The 13,467-nt window shown below is 37.3% G+C and overlaps 1 protein-coding gene across 1 annotated transcript; it reads right to left on the reverse strand.

Annotated features, from left to right (window-relative positions):
- Nucleotides 1-1,460: 1,460 nt before the first annotated feature.
- LOC117939700 (sialoadhesin-like) lies at nucleotides 1,461-11,231 on the reverse strand. The gene is made up of 7 exons (XM_034865190.1): nucleotides 11,177-11,231; nucleotides 7,286-7,385; nucleotides 4,801-4,949; nucleotides 3,823-4,056; nucleotides 3,448-3,741; nucleotides 3,119-3,361; nucleotides 1,461-1,618 (listed from the first exon to the last, which is right to left on the reverse strand). The coding sequence occupies exons 1-7, from the start codon at nucleotides 11,229-11,231 to the stop codon at nucleotides 1,461-1,463; spliced, it is 1,233 nt and encodes a 410-aa protein (XP_034721081.1).
- Between the last annotated feature and the right edge of the window lie 2,236 nt (nucleotides 11,232-13,467).

A 13,467-nucleotide genomic window follows, 5' to 3' on the forward strand; every position in this document is an offset into this window, starting at 1 on the left:
AAATGAGCATTGAAAAAACAACAACTTCAAAAAACTTTCAAAAAAACCTCTACAAACATAGTGACAAAAAAACTTGAAAAAAAGAAAAGAAAGAAAAAGGGATGACCAATTCTACGCACAACCATAAAACGGCCTTAACCCTAATCATAACCATAACTTGTCATGGCAAAACCAAATGACACTTACTAAAAGAAGCATAACATCATAAACGTTTATGACTTGTTTATAATGTTTTATGACACATTCATGATAGTGTCATGTCACTCTTATGTAGATACATTTTTTAAACCTTATTGTCAAAATATTAAATACAGTGTAAAAAAAGGAAAACAAAAGCAGAAAACATCCAACCAAAAAAGTAACTATATAAAACCAATATGAAGTCACAAAGGAACAACATGAGAGTGAGAGCGTGAGGGTTTAGAAATGATGCTCGGTGGTGACGTCATCGTCCTCACTGAGTGGAGACATCTCCATTGAAACAAGCTGGTTCCTTCCTGCAAAGTCAGGTAATAATTGTATTTTTTCTCCCAAAAGAAGCATGTTGTGATTGATGAAAATGAAAAAAACTAAATGTCTAGTTGACCAATAGGATTGTCTGGCCGGATCTACTTGTTATATAATGTGACTCAATCAACGCACCTTGACCCTTGTGTTGTCCTCCCAGGTCAAAACTAAAAATGAAATTGACCAATTTTCGTATGTCAATGTTCTTTTTAATTCCTCAAAATAACATGACTGATTACGCACAACGCTCTTTGCCAAGTACAATTCTCTACTTTCATTAATTTTGGGGCATCTTATTACATTTTTTTGCATTTGGAGAAAAAATTGAAGTGGTTTTGACATAGTATTGAGTAAAGGTTGACATATTCCAATCTGTGATTATCATCAACATCCATTCCTTTAATTTTAGTCCAAATAATTCCTAATTTCTGCTTTTGTTACTCAAACATTAGGTATAATTTCCTGTAAATGAGATTTATTGATCATAGATTCCAATAATAACTGTAAAACTAGAGATACTGAGTTAGTGTTACAAAGTGTTGAAAACGTCAAAGAAAAGTGGCAAACATTTAAAAAAGCGACAAAATTGTAGAAAAAAGGGACAAAAAACATTTTTTAATGTTAAAAACATTAAAAAAGCCTCAACTAGATCACCACTAGTTTTACAATATGAAATATGAAATTATATCATTTTTTTTGGGGGGGGGGAATAAAACACCCCAAATTCACTAAAGTAGTGAACTGATCCTTCAGCGTTATATGGAACCATCCATGAAATATTTGGACAATTTGGATGAAAAAAAAACAAATTTCGGATGTAGAAACCTTTAAAAACGGGGCAAATTTGACCCGAGGATAACAAGAGGGTTAAATGTCAATATGACAACTTTGACCAATCCATTTGTTTGTATTGTCTCCCTTGCATGCCATACGCCTGAGTGATTGTTGGATCTTCAATAGTTACCTTTGGGCCTACATCCACATAGACAGAGCATGAGGACGGTGGAGACGCAGTATGGACAGACCACCACCAGATGGAGAATCACTCTCACTGCGAACTCAGGGAAGCCTTGTGCAGCCGGTGAAGCCTGGGTAATACTTCTATGGGGATCTGGAAAAACAAACCAGCACGTTTTATGTGTTAATGTTATATAATAATAATATCTAGTCCTGTTTAAGTGCTCACCACTCACCATGGCTCTAAGTATATTTTTATTATCTGTATTTATATTTATCCATTCTGAGTACTTATTTGTACTATGGTTAGACTCAATATCATCCATACTGTGGTTACTTACTTTTGCTATATTATGTAATTACATAATATTTGCAATATTTGTCGTACTATGGCCACCTAACTTTACTAAACAATATCTTTTATATAATTCCCCTTTACATTCATAATTTTTTTACTGTAGAAAAATGCTGCTGTAACAAGGGAATTTCCCATTGTGGGATAAATACAGTATTATCTAATCTAATCTACTTGCTGTGCGGTGGGATATGTACGTGTTTTTTCCACATTTTTTGTCATACAACAATAAAACACATGAAACATTACTTCATCTTGAGACAAAATAGTGCTGAAGCACCCCTAAAAAAATGTCAATAGTAACCTGTTGTGAGTTTAGTAGTTCTGCTCTAGGACTATTACCTCATACGAAAATAGAGCTTGTCAGCCATTAGTCCAAAATCACGTAAATCTCTAATTTTCTAAAATTACTGATGAAAATGTCGGCTTCCCTGGGGATGAATATCAGACTCAATCTGTATTACCACCTGATCTTTGTAGTAAATGCCCTGTGGCTCAGCATTAAAGTAAAGATTCTCAGCATCAATGGTGTCTTTCAGTTTTTCCCCTACCATGATGCTCCAAAATGATGTTAAAAAGCAGTTATCACAGAAGCTTTACAAAAATGACATTAAATACATTCTGAAAAATAACTAGTTGCCTATGTTTCATGGTCTTTTAACCCTTGTCTTCTTTTTTCACACAACACTTTTATCACTTTTTTCGACATTTTCAACACTACATAACAGTGACTTATTAACTTTAGTTATTTTGGAATTTATGGTCAATAAACCGCATTTATAGGAAATTATACCTAATGTTTGAGTTAGAAAAGCAGAAATTGTGAATTATTTAGACTAAAATTAAAGGAATGGATGTTGATGGATAATCACAGACTAGAATATGTCAACTTTTACTCAATACTATTTCAAAAACACTTCAATTTTTTCTCCAAATGCTATAAAATTGAATAAGGCGCCCCAAAATTAATGAAAGTAGAGATGTGTACTTGTCAAAGAGCGTTTTTTGGAATCAATCATGTTATTTTGGGGAATTAAAAACAACTTTGATATAGGAAAAGGTGTCAATTTGACCCGAGAACAACATGAGGGATAAAAGGGTTCACGACACCCCTAAAGCTCTGATTCTAGAATGTATTGCTTGATTTTATTAGACCGTTTCATTGTAAGATATGATACAGCTTAAAACAAGCAAAAAAACATGAAATTCTTGGTTAAAAGACCATGAAACATAGGCAACTAGTTATTTTTTCCAGAATGTATTTAACCCCCTAAAGTGCAGGCCCTACGACTTCCTTACCCCTGACAAACAGCCAGCTGGGTGAAGACTCTCCAACCCCTCTGATGTGACACTTATAGAGGCCTTCATCTGACGTGGAAACACTGTGGATGGTCATTTGACCTGAAGACTCATTCCGGATCTTCGAGTCGTCTTTATAGAAAACAGCTGTGAGGTTGGACGATTGCTTTGATCTGCAGTACAGAGTGACGTCTTCTCCCGCCATCAAAGGGAGGACGGGACTCTCCAGGATTACAGGTTTATCTGATCATGGACAGAGACGGGAAATTGTTTTTGCATTGTCTCTCTATGGTTCTTACTCATTTCATAGTTTTTTTTCATACTCCTACCGTGAAAAGCAATGTTGAGAGAGTTGCTTCGCCGCCTTTCAGGGGACTCGCACCAGTAGATTGCGCTGTCATCCTGCTTGGCAGCATGGAGCACGCAGCCAAAGGAGGTAGGAACCCCCCAATTCACCCCACAGCTGGACATCTTCCCAACAGACTTAGCATCGGAACTTGTGGCCCTGAAGATCTTCCACCCTTGAGATATGCTGTTGTCCCCACAGTTCAGAGACAGTTTCTTATACTCAAACAGCTGAGACGAGTCAGGGGACGCTATGAGCGTGGCAGGCGCAGAACCATCTGAGGACACCAACATCAAAATGAAAGTTCGGATCAAGATGAAAATATATAAAGTGAGTGTAGTTGTTTGGAGGCCTTTACCTTTCATCAGCAGCCAGCTGACTGGAGACTCTCCATCTTTAACTTTACATTTGTAGGCGCCTTCATCAGTCTTGGAAAAATTGCCAATGGTCTTACTCATCCCGCTCCCGATGTGGCGGCCATCTTTGTAGAAATCAGCTGTCAGGTTGGAGGACTTCTTTGTCCTACATTTCAGAGTGACGTCTTCTCCCTCCGTCACGGGGAGGAAAGGACTCTCAAGGATCACACGGCCACCTCAACACAGAGACAAACTACAGCATCCCATCCATTCACACAGAAATACTGACTGCAGAGTCTGATCTGAATACAGAGAAACACGACTGGATCTACAACTAGAGAGTTTGATCAATGGCTGCTAAATGTGAGAGGATAAATATAACTTAAAAGAAAGTCAGTGGGGGGAGTTACATCTCCTTATTAGCCCTCCTGTTATAAAAAATGTATATATTTAAAAAAAGAACACGGGCTTCTTTTCCAACCAAAGTACAGAGAAAATATCTACTTTCATTGAATTTGGAGTTGTTTTATCCAATTTTATAAAAAGAAACAGTTTATAAACAGTATTCTGACACAACTTTGACATACACCTCTTTTTATTGGCTTTTAACACCAGGTACAGTGTTGATCTTATGTGTCTTGTTGTCTTTGGGTCAAAATTTGACATAAATAAGGTTCACTGAGCAAAAATTCCCAAAATAACTGTGAAACTAAAGTTAATAAGTTAGTGTGACATAGTGTTAAACGTCAAAAAAAAGTGACAAACATTGAAAAAAAGCGTCACACGGGTTGAAAAAAAAGGCAGAAAAGGTAAAAACATTGATAGAAAGCGTCAACAAAAGTGGTGATTTCCAATTTGGCAGAAAGACAACACACACACCAACCTGCAGTGCCAAAGACCCATCAGGGTCACATGTCACGTCAAAGCAGAAGTCCAAGAAGAGGAAGTGTACGTATGGTTTGTGATTCTCAGAGTCTTACCCGTCACAGTGATGTTGACGGTTTGGCTGCTGTCTCCGTGTTTAGACTCACACCAGTACACTCCGCTGTCGGACAGCTTGACTGCTTTCACGTCGCAGTTGGAGGAAATCTGGTCGCCCCAGCCCACTGCACACCGGGACAGCTTCAGCCTGGGAACACATCAGTTCATTTGTCATTTACACATGTGGAAATAATTCAGTTTTATTAACCATCGGATCAAATTTGACCCATTTTCAAAAATTTGGTTTTCCTTTAACCCTCATGTTGTCCTTGGGTCAAATTGACCCGTTTTCCTGTATAAATGTTCTTTTTAATTCCCCAAAATAACATGATTGATTCCACACAACGCTCTTTGCCAAGTACAAATTTCTACTTTCATCCATTTTGGGGTGTCTTAATCAATTGTATAGCTTTTGAAGAAAAAAAATTGAAGTGGTTTGGAAATATTATAATTAATTTTTCAGTAAAAGTCAACATATTCCAGTCTGTGATTTTCCATCAACATACATTCCTTTAATCATAGTCAAAATAATTTCTAATTTCTGCTTTTCTAACTCAAACATTAGGTATAGATTCCTATAGTTTTTCTGGGTCAAAATGTTAAATTAAAACCTCCTTAAGACACTTTTCCTACAGTTCTTTGTTGTCTTTTTGGGACATTTTTTTTTTTTTTTTTAAGCTTTCTCTGACATTTGTTCTCACTTTTTACTGTAATTCTGTCAATTATTTCTGAGTTCTTTTGGTTGTTTTGGTTGTTTTTTCCCTACATTTCTGTCACTTTTTTCAGTTTTCTTGAGTCTTTTTTTTAACTTACAATGCTGTGAAATTAAATAAAACATAAAAATTCAAGGAAAATAGTGAACTTATCAGTTATTTAACTTGTGAGGAGCTTCGTATTGAACCATCCCCGTTATTTTTTTTCAATTTGGTTGAAGGAAACCCAAATTTCGGATAATCTAAATCAAACCCTTTGGTCACTTCCTGCATATTTAAGGTTGTTTTTTTAATCAACAGACTGTAAAATATTGGGTGAAGCTTCCAGGTCGGAAAAGGGAAGGCAGTAGACCTTTTTCACGACAGACATGTTGACATGTCTTAGTAGGAAAAGCACAGGTGTATTCAAAACCATTAATGATGGCTGCATTCCACTTAGCAGTAAGTATTGTGCATGCTGACTCACACTTCATGGAATTGATTAGATTAGATTCAACTTTATTGTCATTACACAGGCAGAAGGCAACAAAATGCAGTTTAGGTCAAACCAGAAGTGCAATAGCAGTAAGTGCAGAATATACAATGGTTCCATAAGTGCAGGACATGGATATGTACTGAATAAATATAGAGATGAATACTATTATAAACAGAATTTTTACAAATAGATTTTACCTACAAATATAAAATATAGATAACTAGTATTATGAACAAAATTTACAGCTGGCTATGTACTGAATATAATATACAGGTGGATATTACTACAAATAGCATTTTTACAGATATGTACAATGAATATAAAATACAGATGGTTGCTACTATATCAGAGTTTACAGATGAATATGTACTATGAATATATATATATATATATACACAGATGGCTATTACTACAGATAGAATGTGAGCATAATATACAGATGGCTATTACTATAAACAGAATTTTTACAGATAGATATATATAATAAGTTATGCTAAAATGAGCAGTATAACAATGGATTTAAAAGGTAGTACAAATACAGTTTGGGCAGAAGCTATCCGAATTAAAGTGCAGTGGAGAGTAATTGCATATTACAGTTAAAGTATGGTATTGCAAATGTATATGTAAACAATTGGTACTGTAAATAGACAGTAAGCAGTGCAAATTGATATTACAGTCAAGGTAAGTAGTGCAAGATGCAGATATAAACAGTTGTTACTATAATAATTGAGCCATTAAGGTTATCAATTTCAATTGTGCTATGACAGGTCAAAATGTCCACTATGAAAAAGGTCAACGCTGAAGCTCCTTAACCCTGCGTTTTATCTCATTTCCAGCAGGGTGCGACTCCACTGGCTCCAAAATGAGATTATGGTCTCAATTCTGTTTCAGGAGATTTCAGAGGGACAAGGATGACCCTGCCCCTCTCCAAAAAGTCTGGATTGATAATTCATTTCAGGAATAATCCCCAGAACATCAGGAGATGTGTGCTGTTGCTGTATAACTGAAGAAATTTGGGATCAAGCAACAAGGTAAGCCTGCTTGGTTCTTTGGGGAAGGATTGCAAAGACTTACATAAAAATATTTTTAATAACTAACAAATCTAACATATTGAAAAATATTTTCTTGCCATAGGCACTCAACACATACACAAATCATTAACTTGCCTTCATAATCACACATCATACATTTGCATTATATTGCAATTTCAAGCATGATGTGCAGTATTTCACCTGTCCTGTCCTAAGTGTATAATGTCTTATATTATTCCAGGTTTTAGCTATTAGCTAAACTTACCCGTCTGTTGTGTATCTCCACGCAGTCCAATCACCACATCCCACTGACATCTTCTCATACTCAAAATACTGAGACCTGCTAGGAGCGATGGTCACAGAGACTGGGGGAGAGAGAGAGAGAGAAAGCGAGAAAGACTTTATATCACATACTCATTTTTGCACCACCTGTTTTCTAGATAGTCTTGCTTTTTAAGACATGGTGGTCACTTTACATTGTGTTTTATTTCTTTTGAGAAGACTATCCTAGACTGAGCCAGATTAATGTGATGTTAGGATGTGTTTAGGATAAAACGCTGGTTAGGTTTGATACCTGTTTCTTCTGCAGTACACTTTAATGAATGTGTATTGAGGAGGGCATAGAAATAATATATCTCTTTGTGTGCTTAGCACTACCACATTAGTCCAGACTGAAATATGTCTATTGGATGGAATGAAGGAATGAAGGATGCATGAAGGATGGGAGCATCCTTCAAAAGGGGTATACTATCTCCCTTTGTTGACATAAAAAAGTGTTACAGTAGCATTAATGACAAAGACTTCTGCAACTAATAGAAAAGGAAACTTAAACTTTTGGTAGAATAACCACAGATGGGTGTCTGTTCCGGTCACACACATCTGTGGTTTCAGATGCCACATCTCACAAGTAGCTTGTGTGACTTTCACACAGACCCGAGACGAACGTACACATTGCTTTCTATTCTGATTTGCCATTTTTTAGGTGTGATGCGCTGTTAAGCAGCCCTTCCTCTTCAAATTTCCATCAACTCTTCGTGAAGCAGTAAGTAGCACAAAGATTAAACATTATGGGCCACAGGTAAAAAATGTATTTGAGTTCTGATGTTTCTTGAAGTCTTAAAAAGTTTTCATAGTAAAAAAAATCTTATTTTGAGATTAAAGTCAGAGTTTGGACTTCAATCTCAGAATTCAGATTTTTATTTAAAATCTAAACCATTTTTTAAAGTTTTAAAAAATAAAAGTCAGAATTCTGAGATTCTGAATATAATCTCAGAATTTTGAGTTTAATCGCAGAGTTCTGACTTTAAACACAGAACTCAATACATTTTTGTGTTACGCTAAGAACAGAAAAGACTCAAATGCAAGGCTCACGAACAAAACAAAAGGATACATTTGAGCGGAGAGGAGAGGGATAGTGGGGAGGCAGATGCCAGGGATAGGGACGAAGACATGGGAAAGCTTGGAGAGTCTCGAGGCTGCGGGAGAGCCAGGAGCACGGAGCCGAGGGGAAGACACTGGAGCTGGGAGACAGAGACAGGCTGAAGCAGGGTGCCGCGGGAGGGGGACCGAGAGGAGAAGCCAGCTGACCGGAGACGGAAAACAGGAGTGGAGGTGATAACTGCGCGGGGAAAACAAAAAGAGGAAAGTCAACATGGACCATTGAACACTTGAGAGAACAAAAGCTTGTAGAGAGTTTCACCCGTATGACAGGAGCAACACTCAAGTGATGATGGGTTGAAGAGCCAGGGTTGATATACTGTACATCGTAAATAAGGACTGTGAAATCAACAGTTATTTCCGATTTCCCAGTAACACCACTGTATATGTATTAGTTTACATTAAAACCTTGTCAAAATGAGGAAAAAAAAATCACAGTAGTCTAAGCATGTGCGTGGATGTGACTCAGGTGTGCGTGGTCAGCTGGCTTCAGCAGTTGGAAGGAAAAAATGGCCTTGGCTGTATGTTTGGGGTCGTTATCTTGCTGCAGAATAAATTTGGGGCCTATCATACGCCTCCCTGATGGCATTGCATGATGGATAAGTATCTGACTGAATTTCTCAGCATTGATGACACCATTAATTTTGACCACATCTCCATTTGCAGAAATGCAGCTGCAAACTTGCAAAGAACCGCCACCATACTTCACTGTTGCCTGCAGACACTCATTGTTGTGGCACTGTCCAGCCCTTCAGCGCACAAACTGCCTTCTGCTACAGCCAAATATTTAAATTCATGTTCATATCTTGACTCATCAGTCCAGAGCACCTACTGCCATTTTTCTGCACCCCAGTTCCGAGGTTTTGATGCATTGTTGAGTCGCTTGGCCTTGTTTCCATGTCGGAGGTCTGGCTTTTTGGCTGCAACTCTTCCATGAGGACCACTTCTGGCCAGCCTTCTCCAGACAGTAGATGGTGGACCTGGTCCCACTGGTTTCTGCTAGTTCCAAGCTGATGTCACTACTGCACTAAGTCTCCTTGGCCACCCACTACATCTATTACTATCCTCAACGTTGCCTGACGTTTTGCAAGTTAATCATAAGAACTGATGCTGGTTTTAAGACAAAGGGTAGTAACACCAAATATTGATGTGATTTAGATTTTTCTTTTGTTTGCTCACTTTGCATTGTGTAAATTGATAAAAAATAAACAATCATTATTTATATTTTTGAAAGCAATCTTAGTTTACAGCATTTGTCCCACCTGCTTAAGACTTTTGTACTGTACTGTATATATACTGTATACAGTGTTGGGAGTTACTCAATTACATTAATGTATTCCTTTTTGCTGTAACGCAGTAATATAACGCATTACTAATTAAATTTCAGTAATATTATACTCGTTACAATCTCAGCAGTTACAACGCATTTTAACACATTTAGTGGTGTTTTTTTTTTTTCAAGAATTCACCAACACTGTGCAACGTTCTTCCCAGGAAAAAAAAGCTGTGAGTATTACTTCCTGTTACTGTATTCGATGGTTAGGTGACTGCAGAGAAAGATACATTTGCGAGGTAAACATTATATAGTTTTTTTTAATTTATTTTTTGACCATTTCCTTTAGACAACCATAGTTTTAAACTAAACAACATGAATTTCTTATTCAAGTGCTTTATAAACATTTTAGAACAATGCTGTATTTCAAGGTACTTCTAATTGACTATTTTCACTTTCTCCTACTTGCTTATGGTACGTTTTAATTATCTATTTGTATAGCTTTACTTTGCAGATTCATATACATTTTACAAAACATTATGAATATAATCTATGATGTATTATAGTGGATAAAGAGGAGACTTTATTCACAAGCTCCTTGCCAAGTCAAACATCCGGTGTTATTTAGGTGAAAGTAACTCAGAAGTAGTGCAAAAGAAGTGTAACGAATTACAATTTAGAGAACTAACTCAAAGTTACTCAGTAACTAACTCAAAAATGACAGTAACTAGTAATCTACTATATATTACATTTTGGACAAGCGAATGATTAAAAATCATTAATTAAATCAGGGGTCTAAAAACACTGTCACTCCAAGGACCCCTCAGCTGAAAAAGGAGACGAAGCAGAGACCCCTTATATTGTATACAATTGAGCTGCATCTATAATAACATGATGGGCGGTCTAGAGCCTTTAAATATGACTTTTTACTTTGCTGCATACAAAACTCAGCAATCAAAATAATAATATACTTAGATATTTATACGTCATGTTTTAATGTTAAAATGTGCAACACTGAATCCTTAAACTCAACTGCATCTGTGGATGGCTACCTTAGCTATAGGCTGATGTTGTATAATTTAAAAAAAAAAAAAGACTAATCTTTACAAATATGTTAGACTCATGTTAATCTACATTTTCAGACATATTGAGACATTTAGTTTTTTTTTAAGCTGTCAAACAATAATTTGGTATCCCCCCATGTAGTTACTCTGATGACTCCTCAGATTGACTGCAGGGGCTAGGGATCCTGGACCCCCTGTTGAAGACCGATGAAAGAATGAATCTCTCTCACACACACACACACACACACACACACACACACACACACACACACACACACACACACACACACACACACACACACACACACACACACACACACACACACACACACACACACACACACACACACACACACACACACACACACGGCTTGAAACTTACCTCGATTCAGGGCAGACGTCTGGCGGGCGATAAACACTGAAACAACAGTCACCATCAGTCATTCATCCAAATCACAGCTTCATAAATACTAGTTCCAACTTTTGATAACTTTGGCATCAGATCGTCATCTTCAAAACTCTAACATGTTTCAATACACATAAATCTAAGATCACTGCAACCAAAATCACCTGTTCAATATGACATCAAAGTACTACTACTTCAAAAAGCAATTCATGCAATACATTTCAAATGATTGTCTATTCAGTGATATCAAATCAACAGCTCAAAATGATAAGTAACTTCTGCATTATTCTTAATGCATAGTTGTATAGAGACTAAAACAATATCCCACCAATTAGCATGGAGCATCAACCAATTATGCTACATTCTCTATGGATGTAATATTTCATCATCATTCTTTACTGTAATGTACTACTGTTTATCAGCTTCTATGGTCTCGTGTACTACCTTTACTGTAAGACTATTTACAGTATTGCTAGTACTGCAGTGTATGCATGCAGGCCCATTGAACTGCCTGTCCAATTCTGCCATATATATATATATATATATATATATACATACATACATACATACACACACACACACACACACACACACACTTTATATATATATACTTGTATACTATTTATTTTTTGATAACCATTTCAATAGTTATGACTTTTTTGTCAATATTGTACTTAAAATACAACCAAACATCAAGCCTTTTCTTTATTTCAACAGCAAATTCCTTTTAGACGACAAAAACAAGCACTGGATGGAAAAAGGGTATTTTACACTAACTTTGAATGCAACACGAGGCTTGCGAGGCAAATTACAAGTGAACACAACATGTGTGTTGTTTTTCAGACAACGGCAGCTACAGATTGTATTACAGTACGTCTTGGTGTTGGAATCCTACACAGTGAAATACAGACAAAAGTTTACATCGTTTAGCTGCTAGCTAACGTTAGACTAACGCTATGCTAACGTTACCTCCTGCCTAGCGTAGTGTTAATCAGCTTGACACGCAGCGATGTTTACCCTGCTCTAACGTCTGTTTCCGAGCATCAGAGAGAAGCACAGACATTTAAGTGGCACTGAAATGAGGCATGCAAATGCTATTGGGTCCGGTAGATTACGGTTGTTAAGGCACCAGTGCCGTATTAGCACCAGGTCTCGGTACCCGACCCTAGTAACAGCTGAATATTGAATTATTTTGACTAATAGTTAAGATCAGAGGAATGAAAGTGATCAATTGTATTTGCAAGGAGCGTTGTAAGGAATCCAAGTCAGGTCAACAGGAGGTGTTGTGGCTTAGTTGGTTAAAGCTACATCCTTAATTGACTTTGATATGTTATTGAAGGTGTGTGTACTCACGGAGGAAAAGAAGAGTTGCCTTCATGTTGTCTGCAGGAGGAAGCTTCAATGACTGCTAACAACTAGGGTGGGAAGTTCCTCTTAAAGTTAAACAATAGGCTCGTTCGAGATGAACTGCGCCTCGCCTGTAAAGTGGAAGAGAGCAGGGGGCAGCGGCGGGGGCGGGGACAGAAAGCTGCGGGAAAGTCGGACAGTTTCCAGCCGATTCCAGCCGCCTTTAGGCTGGACAGGAAGTGACATAAACACTGTGGTGCGATTCCGATTTAATAAAATATAATCAGACCCACATATCAGCTTGAACACAGTCTCCAGTTGTTTTAATTATGACAGAGTAGCTGGCAAAGTGCTCTACATGTGATCTGTTGCTGATTTTAATGAACAACAGACTGATCCGTGATCTGAACAGATTTAGTTTCTCTGACTTCTAAACGTCACTATCAGCCTCACAACACGTGTTCTGTACAGAATAAGTCTTTAAGTCAGACAAATAGCTATTAAAATCCCTCCGATTCAAAAACTATAAAAAGTTTATATAAATCGTCATCTTGGTTTAAACCAATCAGGTGTTAAATCAGCTTGGGCATCGGCGCTGCCTTTTGTGGACACTTGCTTCCTCTTCTGTCTCGATGCTGGACGTGTCCATCAGCCACCAACACCAGTCCACAGCTTTGGCGTAGGAATCTATGTTAAAAGAACATCTGTGATCCAGTAGCACGGAAAAGAAAAGCATTTCCATTCAGAAAAAAATATTTACATATAGTATAGCAGCAATAGGTTACCTGTACACAGCCATATTTTTTAACTGGATATTTGGCCCAGCTGCTTTTGGGCAATCTATCCGCTGTGCCATGCGGGTAACGGGTGTCCTCATGGCTATGAAAAAACAAATGCTGTTAGTTTTGTTGTTATACATT

Source organism: Etheostoma cragini, chromosome 24, assembly GCF_013103735.1.
Source record: "Etheostoma cragini isolate CJK2018 chromosome 24, CSU_Ecrag_1.0, whole genome shotgun sequence".
In the NCBI taxonomy this organism is placed as follows: Eukaryota; Metazoa; Chordata; class Actinopteri; order Perciformes; family Percidae; genus Etheostoma; species Etheostoma cragini.